Source organism: Choloepus didactylus, chromosome 18 (genome assembly GCF_015220235.1).
Source record: "Choloepus didactylus isolate mChoDid1 chromosome 18, mChoDid1.pri, whole genome shotgun sequence".
Taxonomy (NCBI): domain Eukaryota; kingdom Metazoa; phylum Chordata; class Mammalia; order Pilosa; family Megalonychidae; genus Choloepus; species Choloepus didactylus.
This window is the reverse complement of record NC_051324.1, coordinates 63,074,649-63,092,919: the sequence shown is the minus strand read 5'-3', so window position 1 is coordinate 63,092,919 and position 18,271 is coordinate 63,074,649. Positions and strand designations below refer to the sequence as shown.

General features: G+C 46.6%; 1 protein-coding gene across 9 annotated transcripts in view; it reads right to left on the bottom strand.

The window, feature by feature from the left end:
- Positions 1-18,271, bottom strand: part of ARSG (arylsulfatase G) — a 122,657-nt gene that overhangs the window by 24,230 nt on the left and 80,156 nt on the right. For 8 of the 9 annotated variants that reach the window (XR_005212900.1, XM_037810800.1, XM_037810798.1 and 5 more), the window contains 4 exons: positions 16,955-17,066; positions 14,264-14,401; positions 5,665-5,861; positions 4,703-4,783 (listed from right to left, as the gene is read on the bottom strand). Coding sequence is in view for 8 of the 9 variants with exons in the window: in XM_037810800.1 (XP_037666728.1) it covers positions 4,703-4,783; positions 5,665-5,861; positions 14,264-14,401; positions 16,955-17,066 (528 nt within the window). In the remaining variant the exon portion in view is untranslated. The remainder of the gene's footprint in view (positions 1-4,702; positions 4,784-5,664; positions 5,862-14,263; positions 14,402-16,954; positions 17,067-18,271) is intronic. The other variant, XM_037810797.1, reaches the window with a different exon arrangement.

Below are 18,271 nucleotides of genomic sequence, written 5' to 3'. Positions count from 1 at the left end.
CACTACACAGTTACAGTCTTAAGGCCACAAAACATCCAAGGTAACACATCAGTAATCGGGTACCTTCACTGGAGATGGCCAATGGCGTCCGGAAAACCTCTCTTAGCTGGGAAGGCACATGGCTGGCGTCTGCTCCAAAGTTCTGGTTTCAAAATGGCTTTCTCCCGGGATGTTCCTCTCTAGCAAGCTTGCTCCTCTTAAAAAACGTCACTCATAGCTGCACTCCGTTCTGTCTCTTTGAGTCAGCATGTTCTATATGGCTCCACTGATCAAGGCCCACCCTGAATGGGTAGGGTGACACCTCCATGGGAGTATCCCACCAGAGTCACCACCCACAGCTGGGTGGGGCACATTGCAAGCAAATCTAACCAGCACCAAAACGTCTGTCCCACAAGACCACAAAGATAATGGCAGTTGCGGGACACAATACATTGAAACTGGCACACCTGGCTTTCTTTGAGGCCTGGGGGTTTTGTTCCCGGCTTCTCTCATTTCTAATTTTTGGCTCAATGGACATGAGTCTTATTAGCACTTGCCCCTCTCCCCACCCCCGGCCCTACAGATGTTAGGGGGATCTTTTAAAATCAAATAACATGCTGGAGGAAAATGGGATGGGGGGTGACTGCCTGGTTTCTTCTGGGGTGATGAATATGTTTTGGAACTTGACAACAGCAATGGTTGCACAACATGTGACGATACTAAACACTACTGAATTGTACACTCTAAAACGGTTAATTTTATGCTATCTGAGTTTCACTTGAATTTGTAAAAACTGAAGGTTGCTCTCTTAAAATTCTTCCATGGCTCCACATTTCCTTAGAATTAATGCTAAAGTCATTAAACTGCAAGAAACGACCTGCTTTTCCTTCGGCCTCGTCTCTCCCTTCTCAACCTGCCCCCAACAAGGTCCAGACACACAGACGCCCGGGCAGCTCCCGAGGGCAGCACCAACCTTTTGGGCTCCCCACCTCCGATTCCTAGCTCTCTCCTACTCATTCTTCAAGACCCAAGCCTCTTCAGGGAAGCCTTCCTGCCCCTCTCTTGTCTGGGTGAGAAGCCCTTGTGCTCCCCTCAATCATGGAGGTATTATAATCACCTCCTAAAGTACTTGCTCCCAGCACTGTCCAATAGAACTTTCTACAGTGACGGAAACCATCTATATTTGCACCGCCCAGTAAGAAAGGCACTAGCCACATGTAGCTATTGAACCCTTGACGTGTGGCTACTGTGACCAAGGAATTTAATTTTAAATTTAATTTTAATTAATTTTAATTTAAATAACCACATGTGGCTAGGGGCTACCATATCAGACAGTGCAGCTCTGGGCAGATGGTTCTCAAATTTTAGCCTGTATCTGAATCACCTGAGAACTCATTCAAGCACAGATTGGTGGCATGTGTCCTCAGAGCTTCTGGTTCAGTTGGTGTGGGATAAGGCCCTGGAATTTCTTTCTAACAAAATGGTACTGATGCTACTGATTTGGAGAGCACACTTGGAGATCCACGAGTCTCCAGTTCTAAGTTTTAGACTCAGAAGGTCTAGATTTGGATGTTCTAGACTGGTGCTTCTCAAAGCATGATCCCTGGACCAGCAGCAGCAGCATCTCCTGGGAACTTGCTAGAAATGCAAACCGTCCATCCCTACCACAGACCTATGGGTCAGAATAGCTTTTTGACAGGCCCACACATTTAAGTCTGAAAACTCTAGATGGTGATCCCTGGGGGTCAGGGGCTTTGTCACCAGCATCCCCAGAACTGAGCACAGCTCCTGGAACGTGGTAGGTGCTTAACAAATGCTTGTAGGAGGAAGGAAGGAAAGGAGAGATGGCAAGGGACTTCCCCGCTAGTAAATGTATTTCAAATCGGGCAAAGTTCTTCTTCCAAAGAACATGCCCCCAGTCCACACCCCTAAACCTTACCCACTATTTCAAAACTGCCTCACAGGAGGGAATAGACAAGAAGAGGTGGGTCGTCCAGATGGGAGATCAGCAGAACAGAGAGCTCCCCGTGGAGGAGGCGGCTCACTCACAGATCTGTATCTCCTGGTCTCCATGCTCTCTGGACTAATGCCCTGTAGGGTCTGATTTCTGAGCTCTTCCAGGCTTTCTAACCAGCCTGGCCTGAGAGTGTCCCAGGTCCAGAGAAGATGAATTATAATCAGTTAATGCAAAACAAAAAAAGCTCAAACAAACAAACAAACCCACCACTCCCAACCCACAATGCATTTCTCCAGGTCACTGTTGTTTTCAGGCATTGAAAATATTTCCATCCACCTCCAAACCTCCCTAGCATCTTCCGCTAATCTCACTCTCCAGGAATCAGAACATACAGCGCAGCATTCTTTAACTGGAGAGAACCAAAGAGATTAATTTAGAGAGAGAAAGAAACACCAATATCCCGAGAAATTAAGTAGCTCAAGGTCACTGAGTAGAGGGGGAAGGTGACACCCAGTTCTTCTGACCCCCAATTCAAATCTCCAGACGCAAGACATGGCCACAGTTCCGGTGGCTAACTCACTTGCAAAGTCCTCAAAGGACCTGATCCAAGGCCTGCAGGTGAAAGGTGAAAAATAAAAACAAATGCTCAGCACTTCCTTCTCACCACCAGCCACGAGGTGCACAGCTGTTCTGGTCTCTAGGGAGCTACAGAGATGCTGTCAAACTGATGGGAAAAGGAGCTCGTTGTCTTCAGACCAGCAGACAGCTGGGGCCTTGGCTCAGGAGCTAACTGGACAGCAGGCAAAACCCAGCCCCAGACTTTAAATTCCGCCACAATCCTCAAAGGGAGTAATAAAAAGGCAGGCCCATTTCTGAACCCCTTCTATATGGGTACCTTCCAAAAGTTTATTTTACCTTTTTTTATACAAATAATACCAGTTTGTTGCGGAGGAAAGAACAGTAGGAAAATAACCTTTAAACCCTCCCTCCCTACCCAGAGGTAATTAATGCAAACTTTTGTTACCATTTATTACCTCTTTCAGGATTTCTTCTGAGAATATAGAAGCTTATTTTTATAAATGAAATTTTTCCTTTTATATTGTTTTGTCACCTGCTTTATTCACTGAAAAACATTTAATGCAAATCTTTCCAGGTCAATAAATGTGCATCACTTTAGGGGCTCCTCAGTATTCCTTTGAAAGATGCATTATGATTTCTTTTAGCAGTCCCCTGGTGCTGGGCACTTGGGTTATGTCCAAACAGTTTAAAAAAAAAAAAAAAAAAAAGACAAAGAAGAAGAAACTACCGTGATAAACATCCTTTTACATACATATTTGTGCACTTGGCTAATTATTCCCTAAGAAATTTCTTAGAGAAGGAATTGATGCCTCAAAGGCATGCACATTTTTCAAGCCTTTGTTCCATGCTGCCAAACTGCCCCCACCAGAGTCGCTCTCTCAGAAAGTGAGATCCTCATCTGAGTCTTTCCCAGAGCAGGTGGGATCTGAATTGGAGGCTAAACGATGGTTACAGAGAGACAGAGGGAACAGCAAGAGGGAGTATTTGGTGGTGAGGAGAACACCAACTATGACTTCAGTTAAAAGTCTGGCTCCAACATTGTATTAAAATGTCAGTGCCCTTATTTCAAATTCAAATGCTGACAGCAATGGGGTTATTTTAAATAAAACTGAGGATTTCATTTCCTGAGGCTTGATTCTTTAGAGGATGGCTGCCATTTTTGTTTTTTGTCTTTTAATGTTTTGAAAATAAACTGGAACTAATTTTAAAAACAAGGAATTAAAAAAAAAAAAACATTCACTGTCCCTCCTTGTATGTACATACAATGGAATATTTTCCGATCATAGAAAGAAAGAAGTTCTGACACATACTGCATGAATGAAACTTGAAGACCTCATGTTGAATAAATTAAGCCAGACACCGAAAGACAGATGCTACATGATCTCACTTTGCGTGAAATAACTAGAATACGCAAATTCATAGACAGAAAGTCGATTGCAGGGTATCAGGGGTGGGGGTAGAAGTGGGGAATGGGGAATTGTTTAATGGGTACAGAATTTCTGTTTGGGATAATGGAAAAGTTTTGGTAAGGGGATGGTGGTGATGCTAGCACAACCCTGTGAATGTAGTTAACACCATTGAATTGTATACTTGAATACAAATACAAATATTATGTTGTATGTAAGTAACCGTAATTAAAAAAAAAAAAAAAGTCTGGCTCCATCCTCAAAAACTGTGTGTCCCTGGACAAGTTACTTAACCTCTGTGAGCCTGTTTCCTCATCCATAAATATTTCACTGTTGTAAGAATTAATGTATGCAAAAAACCTTGCATAGCTGTGCATTAAATGCTCTTGAATGAATGAAACAATTAATGGTTGGATGGATGGAGGGATGACTAAGGAAAAAAAAAAGGAAGAAGAAAGAGCAAGGGCAGCAGGATAAAAGCAAAGGCAAAGCACATTTTTTGGAAGGCCAGTGGACTGTCTTGTTGGGGAGAGGACTGGTTCCTTTAGGGGAGACCCAGGAGAAAAGGAGAGAAAGGGATGGTCCACGCTGAACAGAAATTTTCCACCCCAACTTGTTCCTTCTTCTCTGGAGGCTAGTAGGTGAGCAACTTTGTCCCTGTTTCACAGCGGTGCCCCTAAAGACCTGGATATAGCTTGGCCCTCCTGGAGGTACAATCCCATGCTCCAGCCTTGCCTCAGTATCCACAGTGGGGTCCACCAACCCCAGCTGAGCCCCCTACCTTGGTGAGTTTGCCACGATCCGGTGAAGGGACCCACACTTCCTGCCAGCTCACACTTCTGAGCCCAAGGACCGTTGTCTCCTGGAAACCAAAAGAGCAGCATAGAATGGTCAACAAGGTAGGGGACCATTCGGCCCGTATCTCTGTGCACAGCAGGGGACTGGCTAGAAGGACTTGTAAAATCAAATATGATCCCTACCCTCGAAGGACTGACTTACAGATGAGGCCTGCCCCTGTTTTATCAATCCCATCACCATCATCCTCATGCCTGTTGACCGAGCAACTATTTATTGAGCCCCTATTAAGCATCCAGTGCTTCACATACATCATCTCATAATCCCCCAACAACGCTATGAAGAAGCTTCTATTATTAGTTCAATTTTGCAGATGAGGAAACAGAGGTCGGGATTAGAGAATGGATTCAAACCCAGGTCTCTATTTGACCCAAAAGCAGTGCTTTTAACCACTGCCCTCCATCCAACCAGGGGCCCGAGACCCACAATACCCGTGTCAGCCCTTGGGAGGGGCCACAAGTTCAGCTCCACTAAGGCCCCTCAGCCGAAAGCTATGACCTGGTGACCTGTGGCACCGGGAGTCCTGGGGACCAGGGAAAATGGTGAAGAGGGAGCCTGAGAACCACCCAAGGACTATGTACATTCACAATGTCAGGGTCATTCATTAGCAATTGAGAGCAACCCTTAGATAGCCCTAATCTCATACACAAGGGGCCCACAGAGGGGCCTCCTCTCTGTGCAAACCTTTCCAGGCTCAGCCCTGCAGGCCCCACAGATATGCACTCAGCATTCAAGCCTCAAATACTAGCAGGGCCCCAAGTTCAATTCAAAGCAAGCTCCCCAGCCTGTTAAAAGTATCACTTAGCCAGATGCACCTCTTCAAGGGACTTGTGTGGGGTTATCTATTAGAGCTCAGTCAAGCTGGCTGGTTTTTACTCCTTTCTTTACCTGTAAACCAGAGGAGTGTGTTTTCCTTTGCTGTGCGGTCAACTTTGTCCTTGATCTGGCCCACCAGGCTGTCCATCTCCCGGAGTCCTGCTCTGTACGCTCTTCGGCCCGGTGGGTCTGCTGACAGCGGGGTCCCGGATAAGGGCACGTGCATGTGGGCCAGTCCCATGTAGAGCAAGAAGGGTTTCCCACTGGTGCTGAAATGGGAAGGCCAAGAAGTAACTCTCCAGAAGGCTCTCCTGGCCTGCCCAGAGCTCCTGCAGCTCTCCCTTGCCTCGGCGGAAACCTCCAGAACATCTTCTCCATCAACAGCCACCCCACGTGCTCAGAAAATACATGTTTCTCTATCATATTCCAAGAAAATGTGGGAATAATCTGGTTAGCCAAGTGAAAAATAGCTTTAGTTGTAATAGTAATTAGAAATAATTGTAATGATTTTTGCTGTCATGAACATTTATTGAGAGCTTATTTAGTAAACTCATATTGTCTAGTTCATCTTCGGGATAACCCCCACGTTATCTTTTTCAGGTGCAGAATCAGAGGCTTAGAGGGATCGAAGGATTTGTCCAGGGTTACACAATTAGTAAGTAGCAAGACTAGATTCAACTCAGGTCTGGCCAAGCACTAAGCTCCTACCCTTAACTGCTGCACTCTGAAGTCCAATGCAAAGAAATTTTTACATTTTATCTGCTGTTTTGCAGCTTCCAGGCTATCATGTCCAGCCCCAGCCTTCACCCTTATGAAGAGATAAACAGATGGTTCAAGTAGGCCACAGGAGATTCCAAGAGTGAACGTTACCACCAGAGAACATCTACATCAAGTCTCTGTTAGAAGCCCAGGCACCCGCCACCTCTGTTTTCATCCCAGATTCCCAGGGAAGACATGGAATGAAAGGCGTGGGGTGGGGGGGACAAGATCAAGGTCAGCTGAACAGCCTTTCCCCTTTGGCAGCAGCAGGGACATCCCCAAAACCCTCTGCTACAGGTTACATCCTCGGTGGGGTGGGGTAGGGGTGACTTTCAAGAAGACACAGTGTAAGATGGTGGGTAGCTCTCAGTCAATTATGCAAACAGTGGCAATAACTCTTTTTTTACACCAGCCAACCCAGAGATTGGTTTTTCACATTGCCTCCAATCACCTTCTTAACTTACTCAGGCTTACACTGCCCCACATTATGTTCTCCGAGTCCTCCCGGCCTCAGCTCTGCATCAAAACTACCCTAAGAGGTCCCCCAATTGCAGCAGTGGGACTGGTCCTGCACTCAGCTGTCTCTAACAAGCACAAAACCCCAGACGCAGTTCCGGAGAGACGGTCCTCTGCCTTTCCCATTTTAATTCGGTTTCTCGGCAAAGTTACTGGAGTTGCATCATTCAATGCGGTGGCCACTTGCCATATGTGGCTATTTAAAAGAAAATTAATAAAACTTAAATAAAATCTAAAATGCAGTGTCTCTTTTGCCCTAGCCACATTTCAAACGCTCATGTTGCCAGTGGCTACCATTTTGGACAGTGGCGATATCGAACATTTCCTTCATTGCAGAAAGTTCTCCTGGACAGTTCTGGTCTCGAGCCTCTGCTGCCCACTCTCCACGGGGCAACCATGAACAGTTGTACAGTGCGTGTCCTGTATCGGATGTCCTGCTGAGGGGGTGAATGGGGCTTGTCTCCAGCCCACACTCTCCTGACTGAGCTGGGCATTTGCACAGGTCGGCTCCCACCAAGAGGGGGCACCTTTCTCTAACTTGTAGACAGGCACCAAACTGCTGTGATGTGCTACAGTGGGCTCCAATTTCAGGCCGGTTGTTAAGCACGGCCATATTAAAAATTAAATCATACACCCTACAATCAAATAAAGCATATTTAAAACACAGGTAATAAATACAATTTATCAGATCTTAATTCTTTTACATTTTATTATTACCTATGTTCTTGAGATTATTCATGTCTATTGTATCTGTGTGGTGGAAATGCTATATAATACAATCAATGCTATATAACGCTATATAAAATGCATTACTGCCCATCTCTTCCCAATTCCACATTCAGTGACATCGCGTTGGTGGCTTGAAAGCAGCCATAGTAAGAGTATTTACACCACAGAAATTGGCGAACTCTACAAATCGGGTCTTTTCTCCCCAGAGAGTTAGCCATGAAACATGAACTCGCTTACTTCTACATATGGGCTATGGGTGGTTCCATCGCCAAACTCCCACATATACATGAGTTTCTCAAGGCCACTCGAGCACCTTGGGACAGAGGCCGAAAGAGGGGACTGTGAAGAGAGGAGGAAGAGTGGACTGGAAAAGATCTCAGGCTTTGCAGACCTGCACCCAAATCCCAGGAGTTTTACTTTTCATGATTGTGTGACCCTGGGTGACTAAATTAACCTCCATCATCTGCAAAATGGGGACGTCAAACATCTCCCACACGGTTGCTGAGATGGCTGACTGCCCACAATGCACATTAAATATCCATAATTAATACTTAGGATGACACAAGCCAGCAGGAGTAAGGACTGATGGCGCCGGGCGCTGCTTCTTTCCTGTGTCCGGATGCTGTGCTAGAATTCACCAAGATGGAGCTTTGTGGGCCCTGACAGACTGGCCCCTGGGGGTATTTGTCCCCCAGGCCACCCCTTCTTTATACCCCTCGGCTGAATGGGAAACAAGGTGGATGGGGGGAGACCTGGTTTTTTTTTTTTAAGCCACATACAAACAGAATTGTTCCATTTCTGTTTTAAAAATATGTTTATGTTTCTGCACAGAATAAAGCTAAAAAAGGATGTACGTGGACCTGCTAAAGCAGGTTGTCTCGGAGGGGTGGGATTTCAGGTAAATTTTTTGTTTGTTTGCTTATCTCTGTTTTCAGAGATTTCTAAAGAGAGCACATGTTATTTATGTGGCAAAACAGGTGGAGCAGTGAACAGAGAAGAAAAAAAACAAATGAAATGCCAGAGGAGACATTCCAGGAGAAAGCAGATGGAGCAGGGCATGAAAATACACTGAAGATTAAATCCCAGGACAACCAAGTCTGGAAAAAAGCACCTGATCCGAAAAGGAAAAGGGCAGGTGAGAGGCACCCCCCTCTCAGGAGGGGTCCCCAGACAGTGGCCGGTGGCTGGAGAAAACCATGCTGGAGGTGCAGGTGAGACTGGGGGTTCCCACTCCAAGCTCTCTCAGCTCTCCTGCAGGGGTCCCCCGGGACTGAACAGACAAGGGGCCTCTCTGGAATGGCCCGCTGCGGTAGTCACTCGGCCCCCACATTCCTCTGTCTACCTCTGGGACTTGGTGTTACCGATAATGTTCAGGAACCCACATGTGATTTGTCAGTTTTGTTTAGAAACTTTCTGGAGCTTGTTGTAGCCGTTGGGGCCGTTCCCAATGCCCCAGCCCCACATCTGAGAGCCTTTCCAACCAGGTCCTTCCCAGCCTTACCTTCTCCCCTCTCACAGGCTCCTACAAACCCCTCACCTGCTTCTGCCCTTCAGGGCACTGATTATGCTATTCTCGCCTTGTAGTTTTCCCCCAAATACTTCATCAATTCTTAAGACCCAGCTCGAAAGCCACCACCCCTGGTGAAACCCCCAGCTGCTCCCACATCAAGGATGGCTCCATCCTCCCTGCTCCACCCCCACCCCCAATTTTTGTTCCTCTGTTACACTATTGCTCACAGCACAAACTGCATGAAAGCCAGTTTTTTACATATCTGAGCCCTCGCTAGCCTGGGAGTTGCCCGAAGACAATGACAAGTCTAATACATCTTTGTCTCCCTAGTACAGTGGTGGCACATTTTTGGGGCTGGATTGAGTAACTAACCCATTTATCCATTCATCAGTGAAAAGGAATTAAGCCCAAACTCTGCCCCGGGCACTGGGGATAGAATGATGGACACGACAGATATGATCTCTACCCCCTTGGAGCTCAATGTCTTGCGAACAGGAGAGAGAAAAATGCAACTAAAAAGTAATCAGATGATGTTTATGAATTTAGTAGTTGTGAGAGAGGAGAAACACAGGGGGCTGTGGAAGTGGTAACCAGGGACCCCAACGGGGCTAGGGGAGGGGTGGAGAAAGGTGAGACCCCTGAGAAAGGGGGAGCTGGGGGATGAGTGACTGATGAGGTCGGGGCTATGCCTGTGCACGGTGGGGGCTTCCCAGGGAGGGGAGGGAGCTGAAGGAGGAAGGCCTTAGACGTAATTGCACAGCTGTCCATTAGTTCATTCATTTACTCATTCTTCAATCATCCTGGGCATCCAGACAGAAGAAAGAAGAGACAGGGCTGAGAATTGTCCAGGTGTTGAACCCAGAGCCCCAAGGGTAGGCTGCAGGTTGGTGAGTGTTGGGTGAGAAGAAAAGACACTTGATTGTATACCATGGATGATTGTATGGTGTGTGAATGTATCTCAATAAAACTGAATTTAAAAAAGAAAAAAAAAAAAGATAAGGAGATGTCCAAACCGAAGGGGAGCAGCTATACAAGCAGGGAGCAGGAGATTAAGTAAAAGAGGGAATAAAGACGTCATGGGTGAGCCCAGGTTCCGTTCGGGGAAAGCTGGGACTTGCTTTCCATCTGTGCACCTCGAGGACCCGGTTCTGAACAACAAATGCCCGAGAAGGTGGACCCAGGCCTCAGATTTCCCAGGCAGCTCTGACTTCAAATACCCTAGGCCGCCCCTCAGACTTCAAATACCCTAGGCCCGAGACGTGCATCCTTGTCAAACCCTCTGTCCTCTATTTAGGTTCAGTGCGGAGTCCCTGGGAGAGGATCAGCCAGCTCTGCGGCCCAAGAGCTCTCTTCTTTTCCACCTATTCAGAGCTTTGCCTCCTGCTTTAAAAAATCCAAATCAAGGATTAACCTCTGCATTGATGCTTGGTGAAGGATCTAAATTCAAGTAAAGACCCAAGTAAAAACTTTCAAAGAAGTCCTAAGTCAGCCCCCTTGCCATGCCCAAGCCCACTGTTAGAGTCCAGTAGGGGTGGGGAGCCACACTGGAGGGACACTGGGTGGCTCTGATCAGCAGGTTGGGGGTGGGCGGAGCACTGGTGGTGGGGGCGGGGCCCGTGGAGGAGGAAGGGGCTCAGATCCTGGGGCCTTTTATGCCCACCTGCAGAAAAATTGTGGATGAATTGGCAGGCCAAATCCTAAAGAAATCCGCAAGGTTGAGGTTTATCTTTGGTAAAGTTAAAAGCCAACAGGATTCATGTGACTTTTAAGCTTATGGCTAATTAATAAATTAGCAAACTCTTCACCCTTTTCAGATGATAAGGGGTTTGCTAGTTGATTTGTTTCTCCAGTGACTAAACAGTTAAGTGGCAGCTGTCTGGGCACTGGGTCCATTCCAGAGCTCGGGTTAAACTGTCCCCATTTGCCAGGCACTGGCCTGTCCTCCCTCTCAGAAAGGAGTGGGCTTTCCACACTGGCCAAGAAACATTCAACAGCAGGAACAGAGGCCTGGAACCATCTCGAAGTTCAGGGAGCTGAGAAATGCTCACTCCTCCTGATGGGAAAAGGGACTTTGCCCGTCTCATATGTGCAATCGGGGGTGAGGGTGGGGGTGGGGGCAGTGTTTCTCGAAAGCCCTGAAAACCCCATAAGAGCCAATTTCTGAAGCTGCTCCCAGGGTTGAGGTCTCATGTAGGTTTTATTATCAAGAAGACATGGTGGCTGGATCTGCCTACCTTGCTACCTGTCCCCTCCCTGCTGATCTCTCTACAAAGTCCAACGTGACTGAGCAAGAAGAGGTGGGGAAGAGGAAGGAGGATGGGGTTGGGGGAGGTGGGTAGTTCCTGCACATTCAAAGAGCTGGTTCAGCCCCAATTATCCACGAGTGGAATCCACTTTTGATTCTGTGCAAGTGCACAGCCGCACAGCACATTTTTCCCTGCCCACATAGGAAAGGCTGTGAAAATACCAAAGGACCTACTGGAAACCACGCCACTGCCCTTGAGGGGCTTATAATTAAGGGAGACGATAAGACTAAGGCACGTGGGGTCCTTAGGGACTAGCACAAGGGAAGAGTTATGAAGGGTCAGGACAAGCCCTGAGGTGGCAGGGGAGGGGGCAATTGTGCATGTGTGTGAGTGCACATTCTCACACCCCATGGCCTATGTATGTGAAGCCAAGGTCAGTGTGACAATTTGGGAGCCGCCCATTGTTTCACAATGTCCATTCTTTTCCCTGACCTGACAGAGGCTGCAAATCAGCAGCCCTCAGTCAGACATGACATGTTAAAGACACACTGTGGTTTGGCTTGGGTTTTTGCTTCTTGTTATTTTTCATTTGCAGTAATTGCCAACATTTAAAGATCAGGAGATTCTGCATAAGAGCCAGATATCTTATCTGTCTGTAAAATGGGTAGATCTGACAATGCTTTGTTCCCACAAAGCAACAAGCAGCTAGAACTAGGTAGGGTGCCCCTTTACATGGGACAAGCTTTCAAATTCACCGCAGACCCCACCACTCCCTAGTGCCCTATACTCTGCCTGTTTCTTTCTTTAAGATTACCTCCCTGGGCCCTGGAGATGCTGGAATTTGTAACCCCTGTGTGGTAGAATGGACCCCAAAGGTGCTAACCCCTGGAATCTGTAAATGTTCATTTATAAGGCAAAAGGGCTTTGCAGATGCAATTAAATTAAGGATCTCAAAATGGGCAGATTTTCTTGGATTATCTTGGTGGGCCCTAAATGTAATCATAAGTATTCTCATAAGAGGCAGAGAGAGGGCAATTTCACTACAGAAGAGGAGAAGCAACACAAGAAGGGAAGTGGAGATGGGAGCGACGCGGCCCTAAGTCAGACAGTACAGACGGGCACCAGAGGCTGGAAGAGGAGGGAACCAGGCTCTCTGAGCCTCCAGGAGGAACCAGCCCTGCTGACACCTTCATTTCAGCCCCGTCAGACTCATCTCAGACTTCTGACGTCCAGAACTGTTCAGAATAAATTTCTTTTGTTTTAGCCACTAAGTTTGGAGTAATTAGTCACCCTAGCAATGGGAAACCAATACACCCTGAGAAATAATGGATTCGACAAATGACTTGAGTGGCTGAAGAAACAGTGGACAGGCCTATCCCCAAGGAGCTTTTACCCCAGTAGGAGAGAACAAAATCATCATGAAATGACAGCAGTGTGTGAACAGAGCAGGGAAATGGGGAAACTCCTAGGAGCTCTAGAAATGCAGCTTCTCACCCAGGCCTGGAAAGACTTTTATTTACAGAAGACACACATGCATCTACCTTTGTTGAGCAAAAAAAACCCTGCCATAGGTCTGGTTAAGACCAGGGCAAGCCAAGCCAAAGGGTAAAGGTTGAAACTGATTGTGTTTTAAAACTTCAACTTCAGTGTGAGACCAAGGGAAGAGATATCTATTTGGTACAGGATCTAAATTTTCTAAATGGTACAACTCTACAGTCGATTTGTTCAAACACCACAATTGCATGGAACTTTGAATAGGAAGTGAGATACAGTAGGTTAGTATAGGCTGGAGTGAAATAGTCACACATCCCAGAGTAATTTGGGCAGATAATAAAAAATATATTTACAGCCTCCCCCTCCCCAGCCCCGAGGATCTGCGGGAAGGTGCGGATGTGTTGGACATCCTCACCTGGACCGGTGTTGATGTTGTCACAAACATTGGGACTGGCGGTTTGATGTGCTGAGCCCTCAATCATGGGACATGCCCTTATGAAGCTCGTTACCACAAAGGAGAGTCTAAACTTTCATGTTGTTGTGCCTAAGAGTCTCCCCGAGTACCTCTTTGTTGCTCAGATGTGGCCCTCTCTCTCTCTAACTGAGCCATCTCAACAGGAGAACTCGCTGCCCTCCCCCCTACATGGGACCCGACTCCCAGGGTTGTAAATCTCCCTGGCAATGCAGAATATGACTCCCAGGGATGAATGTGGACCCGGCATCGTGGGACTGAGAGTATCTTCTTGACAAAAAGGGGGATGCAAAATGAGACGAAATAGTTTCAGTGGCTGAGAGATTCCAAATGGAGTCGAGATGTCACTCTGGTGGACTTTCTTACGCACTATATAGATAACACCTCTTAGGTTTTAATGTATTGGAATAGCTAGAAGTAAATACCTGAAACTACCAAACTCCAACCCAGCAGTCTAGACTCCTGAAGACAATTATATAATAATGTAGATTACAAGGGGTGACAGCGTGATTGTGAAGACCTTGTGGATCACACCCCCTTTATCTAGTGTATGGATGAGTAGAAAAATGGGGATAAAAACTAAAGGACAAATGGTGTGGGATGGGGGGATGATTTGGGTGTTCTTTTTTCACTTTTATTTTTTATTCTTGTTCTGGTTCTTTCTGATGTAAGGCAAATGTTCAGAGATAGATTGTGGTGATGAACGCATAACTATGTTATCATACTGTGGACAGTGGATTGTATACCATGGATGATTGTATTGTGTGTGAATGTATTTCAATAAAACTGAATTTAATTAAAAAAACAAAACAAAACAAAAAAAACCCTGCCATGGCTTTGGTGAGGGCTGAAACCAGGAGACATGGTGTGTGGGAAATGTGTGATGGGATTGGGGGTTGTTGAAAGGGATGGGGGCCAGCCCTCGAGGGGCAGGGGGTTCCTTGCCTTGCACGCTGGATGAACTGTGTAGCTTTCTCGGCATACTTCTGTGCGAGGCTGCTCAGGTTGACCGGCTGCTCCACGATGGCGAGGTTCTCATACAGAGGAAGCGCCAGGTCTGTGTAACAGTCCCTCTCGGGGGGCCTGTGTGGAAACCACAGGTGGGGTGGGGTCATTTCCATGGCCTAAGGAGTCACGGAGTAGCAGCAAAATGTCTGAATGTAGGGATGCCCATAAATGCAAAGCCATTAACACCAATTAAATCCAAGTGATTTAGAAAGCGCTTTGCCATTTCTTCCAGGTGTAAAACCAATAAAATAGTTTCTTCCATTTCCCACAAATACATGTTTCTGCTCCTCGGATAAGCCAACCACTCAGTCAAGCTGCCATAACAATTTCCCACAAAGACTATCCTCAGCTAGGGACACTAGTAATCGCATTTTTGCAAGAGGAGTCTGGGGTTTAAACAGGGTAAATAACTCAAGCCGAGTCCCTTCCCCAATGAGTAGCCCCATCTCTGGCTTTTTCCCACTCCTCTCCCTAATTGATGACCCCTGGGTGTGGTGTGTAACATTCAGTATTTTCCTAAATCGACAATTGGGATTTCATTTGATATGAAGTCCACCAATGGGACAGAATATACAAGATGGCCTGGGAAAATTTTCATGGTTTGGGGGATTTGGAGAAACTTTAGCAACTGTAAAAAATAGGTGTCAAACCAGTAACATCTCCTGGAAAATCTAACTCAGCTCTGGGGCTTACAGAGCCAGACAGATCTCATACAAGGACACCCGATCAGTACGTGCTGAGTAACAAGCTGGCCATGATCTCGGGTGACTTCCCCAACCTCTCAGGGCTTGAGTTTCCTCATCTGCAACATGGGGGTGCTCCTGCCCACCTTACAGGGGATGGGAGGACTGACTGCGATAACAGATGGTTAGTGCCAGGCACACGGCACAGCACACACCAGGAACGCAGAAAAAACCAAAGCCCTTTGCCCTGGCTGCCACAAAGGACCAGGAGAAGCTGAGAGAAAAGGACAGGGAAGGGGGCTAATGGGAGGCTTCTCAGCCAGACGAATTCTTGTCAGATGTGAACACGCCTTCTTGAACAAATCCAAACACCCTGCTCACACATATATGCACATACACCCTGACAACAGGGTAACACCGAGTAGACCATTTCCAAGAACCACAGTTTTTGGAAAAGAGTTTAAAAAAAAAAAAAAAAAAAGAGCTATCAGGGTGTCAGGCATCAACAATCCTTAATCCCATCATCTGTGTCGCATTTTCAGCTTTTCATTATTTTGTTGCCACTCCACTGTCATTTACCTTCTCCCCTTTTCTTCCCCTCAGCCAACCCATCTATCTATTTGATTTTAATATAGATTAAAGAGGGACTGGCTGGTGTATGTCAAACCTCATTCTGGCCAGAGAATTCCAGGCTTGACTCCCAGGCCAGGGTCGGTAACGAGGGGCAGCGGCTGCGCTTCTCACCCTGGACTGTGCACGCGCATCACCTGGGCATCCTGCTAAAACGCAGACTCTCGGGGGCAGCCCGCAGATTGAGCATCTCTAAGACTCCCAGGCAGCACCTGTGCTGCAGGGCCAGGGACCCCACCTTGAGAAGCGAGGCTCTAGAGGACCTGGACTCCAGACTCAGAGATGCTCGGCTTGTAATTGCCATTCCCACCTCTTACCCAGCTCCCGGGAGACCTGGGAAAGGTGAGCTTCCTCACCTGTACAATGAGGTCAAATACTGCCTCCCACAGTGCAGTTGTGGATCACAGATACATAGAGCGCCTAGAACCTGATTCCTCAATAAGCGACCATTATTATAGCAACTGTGTTGTTATTAATGAGCCAGCTGAGACTCAGCTTCCTCAAGGGGTTCAGACACCTGCGGCCTTACAAATAACAAGAGTGTGCTCTCCCTATAAACAGAGCACAGGGTTTGTGTGGCTTTATTAATCGAATAAGATTTATTTTCTTTTTCAGACAATAAACACATTGCATGCTCATCACAGTGCTGGGAAAACTCAATGGAAAAGAAAGAGAAGGAAAACCCCATCACCCTAAAATGTTGAGAGGACTGTTGTCAACATTTTGGCCTGCTTCCTTTCAGTCTCTCAATAAGGCTATAGTTAGAGATATGGAAATGGATGTAGTTAAGATCTCATTGTTGATGATATGTTTCCTGCTTTTTTTACTTACTATTAGATTGTGAGCATTTTCCCATTTCATTGAATAGGTGTCAAACACATCCTGTTTAATGCCTGCACAGCCTGCCAGCACCAGAACGCTGACTTAACGTTAGCAAGGATGAGGAAGGGCTTGAAGGAGCTTTTGCACCCTCTCTCTGTCTATCATTCCTCAGGTCCAGGAGCAGAGCCAACAGGTAGAAGAGGAGGAAGGCCCACCTGTGTGAGACCCTGGCAGTACTAGGCTCTCCCCAGGTGATCTCAATGGTCCAAGGGACCTGGAAATTTCCAGCAGCAGAAGTCCCTTGACCTCACCTTTGCAAAAAGTTTTCTGGCACTCAATGCAAATAATGCATTTACATTTGCACTGAAGGTATAGCCCACCTCACATGCTGTCTTCACTGTCCCCCATCTTCTCTCATTTACTTCTGATGGACCACCCCCTTAGGACTTCACCTTGCTCTAGAGCTTGGAGCAAAAGCCTTGCATAGCATTACCTTGATGGTCCCTTCCCCAGTGGACACGCCGGACACGGAGGGTGGTTGTAGCCTGGGCTATCAGTGCAGCCCATATCGTGACTGTAGGGGATTCCAAAATAATAATCGAAACCTGGAACAGAAGCAATCAGTTAGCACCCCACTTGGCTGCCATGCTGTGTGCCTGCTTTCTTACACCCATGGCAAAAATTTAATTTCCCATGATTTAATACTGCAGAGCTATGAGGTATGTAATTAAAAGAGGATTTGATTAATATCCCTTTGTAGTAGGCAAAGAAAAGCACTTTGCTGGGTTCTGGTTGTAAGATTAGATTTGCAGAAACATCTTGTGATTAGAGTTAACCCAGACTGGGAGGAAGTGGAGAGAATTATTGAACACCTAACGTCCTCAGAGCAATTACCAACATGCTCGGTGAGTATCTGGTGAAAATCTACTATATGCCTGACAACTGAAGAGATAAAATAAATAAATCCTGTCCTCAAGAGACTTTCCATCTGAAGGAGAGATGAGACAGATTAAGCTACAACAGATTGCTGGGTAAGCTAACAAGAGAGATCAGAGGACAGGGTTCCCACATAGTGGGGGTGGCATGGGGTTGGGGAAGCAATCTTGAAATGCTTCTTGAAAGAGATAGCACTTCAGCTCAGACTGGCAGGATCTGGGTTTGAGGTGGTTGGGTGGAGTAGGAGAAGGATGTGAACATCAAGGTGAGAACTGAATATTGTGCATTGATTTTTTTCCAAGATCTTCTCCCTTCTCTTCTCCAACCCACACTTTTATCTCAAGGATACAGCTACATATGCAAACAGAATGCACAGTTTCTCCAAAAAAAGGAAACCTCCCCTCAACTACCTGGATAGGTTCTTCAGTTCTCTTTATTTCTCCAGAGATGGAGAGAACTTGAATCTCTAAAAAATTGTGATTTATCAATGGCCTCAAACTTTAGGCCCAGTGAACAGAGAGGCATTTCAGCTTCAGCTCCTGCCCCTGCATCTGCTCCTTGACCCACTCCAGGAGCATATTTCCTAAAGTAACCAACTTACCTTTGGTCTCCTCCCCTCGCCTTACACCTCGGTGGCCCAGTGGCCTTGCCTAGAATTCGCTTCTCTGTGTCTCTAAGGGTGAAACTTTATTGGTGTTTCCCAGCCCAGTTCTAGTGTGAAGTTTTCCATATAGCTGCCCTGTCCTCACCCCATCCCACTCCATTCTGTTCCTCCAATCTATTCATACCCCTTGTACAGCTGAAAACTTTCCATCATCATCATCACGGACTACACAGGTCTCCCCAACCTGTGAGTGCACTTCTTGAATTTGCA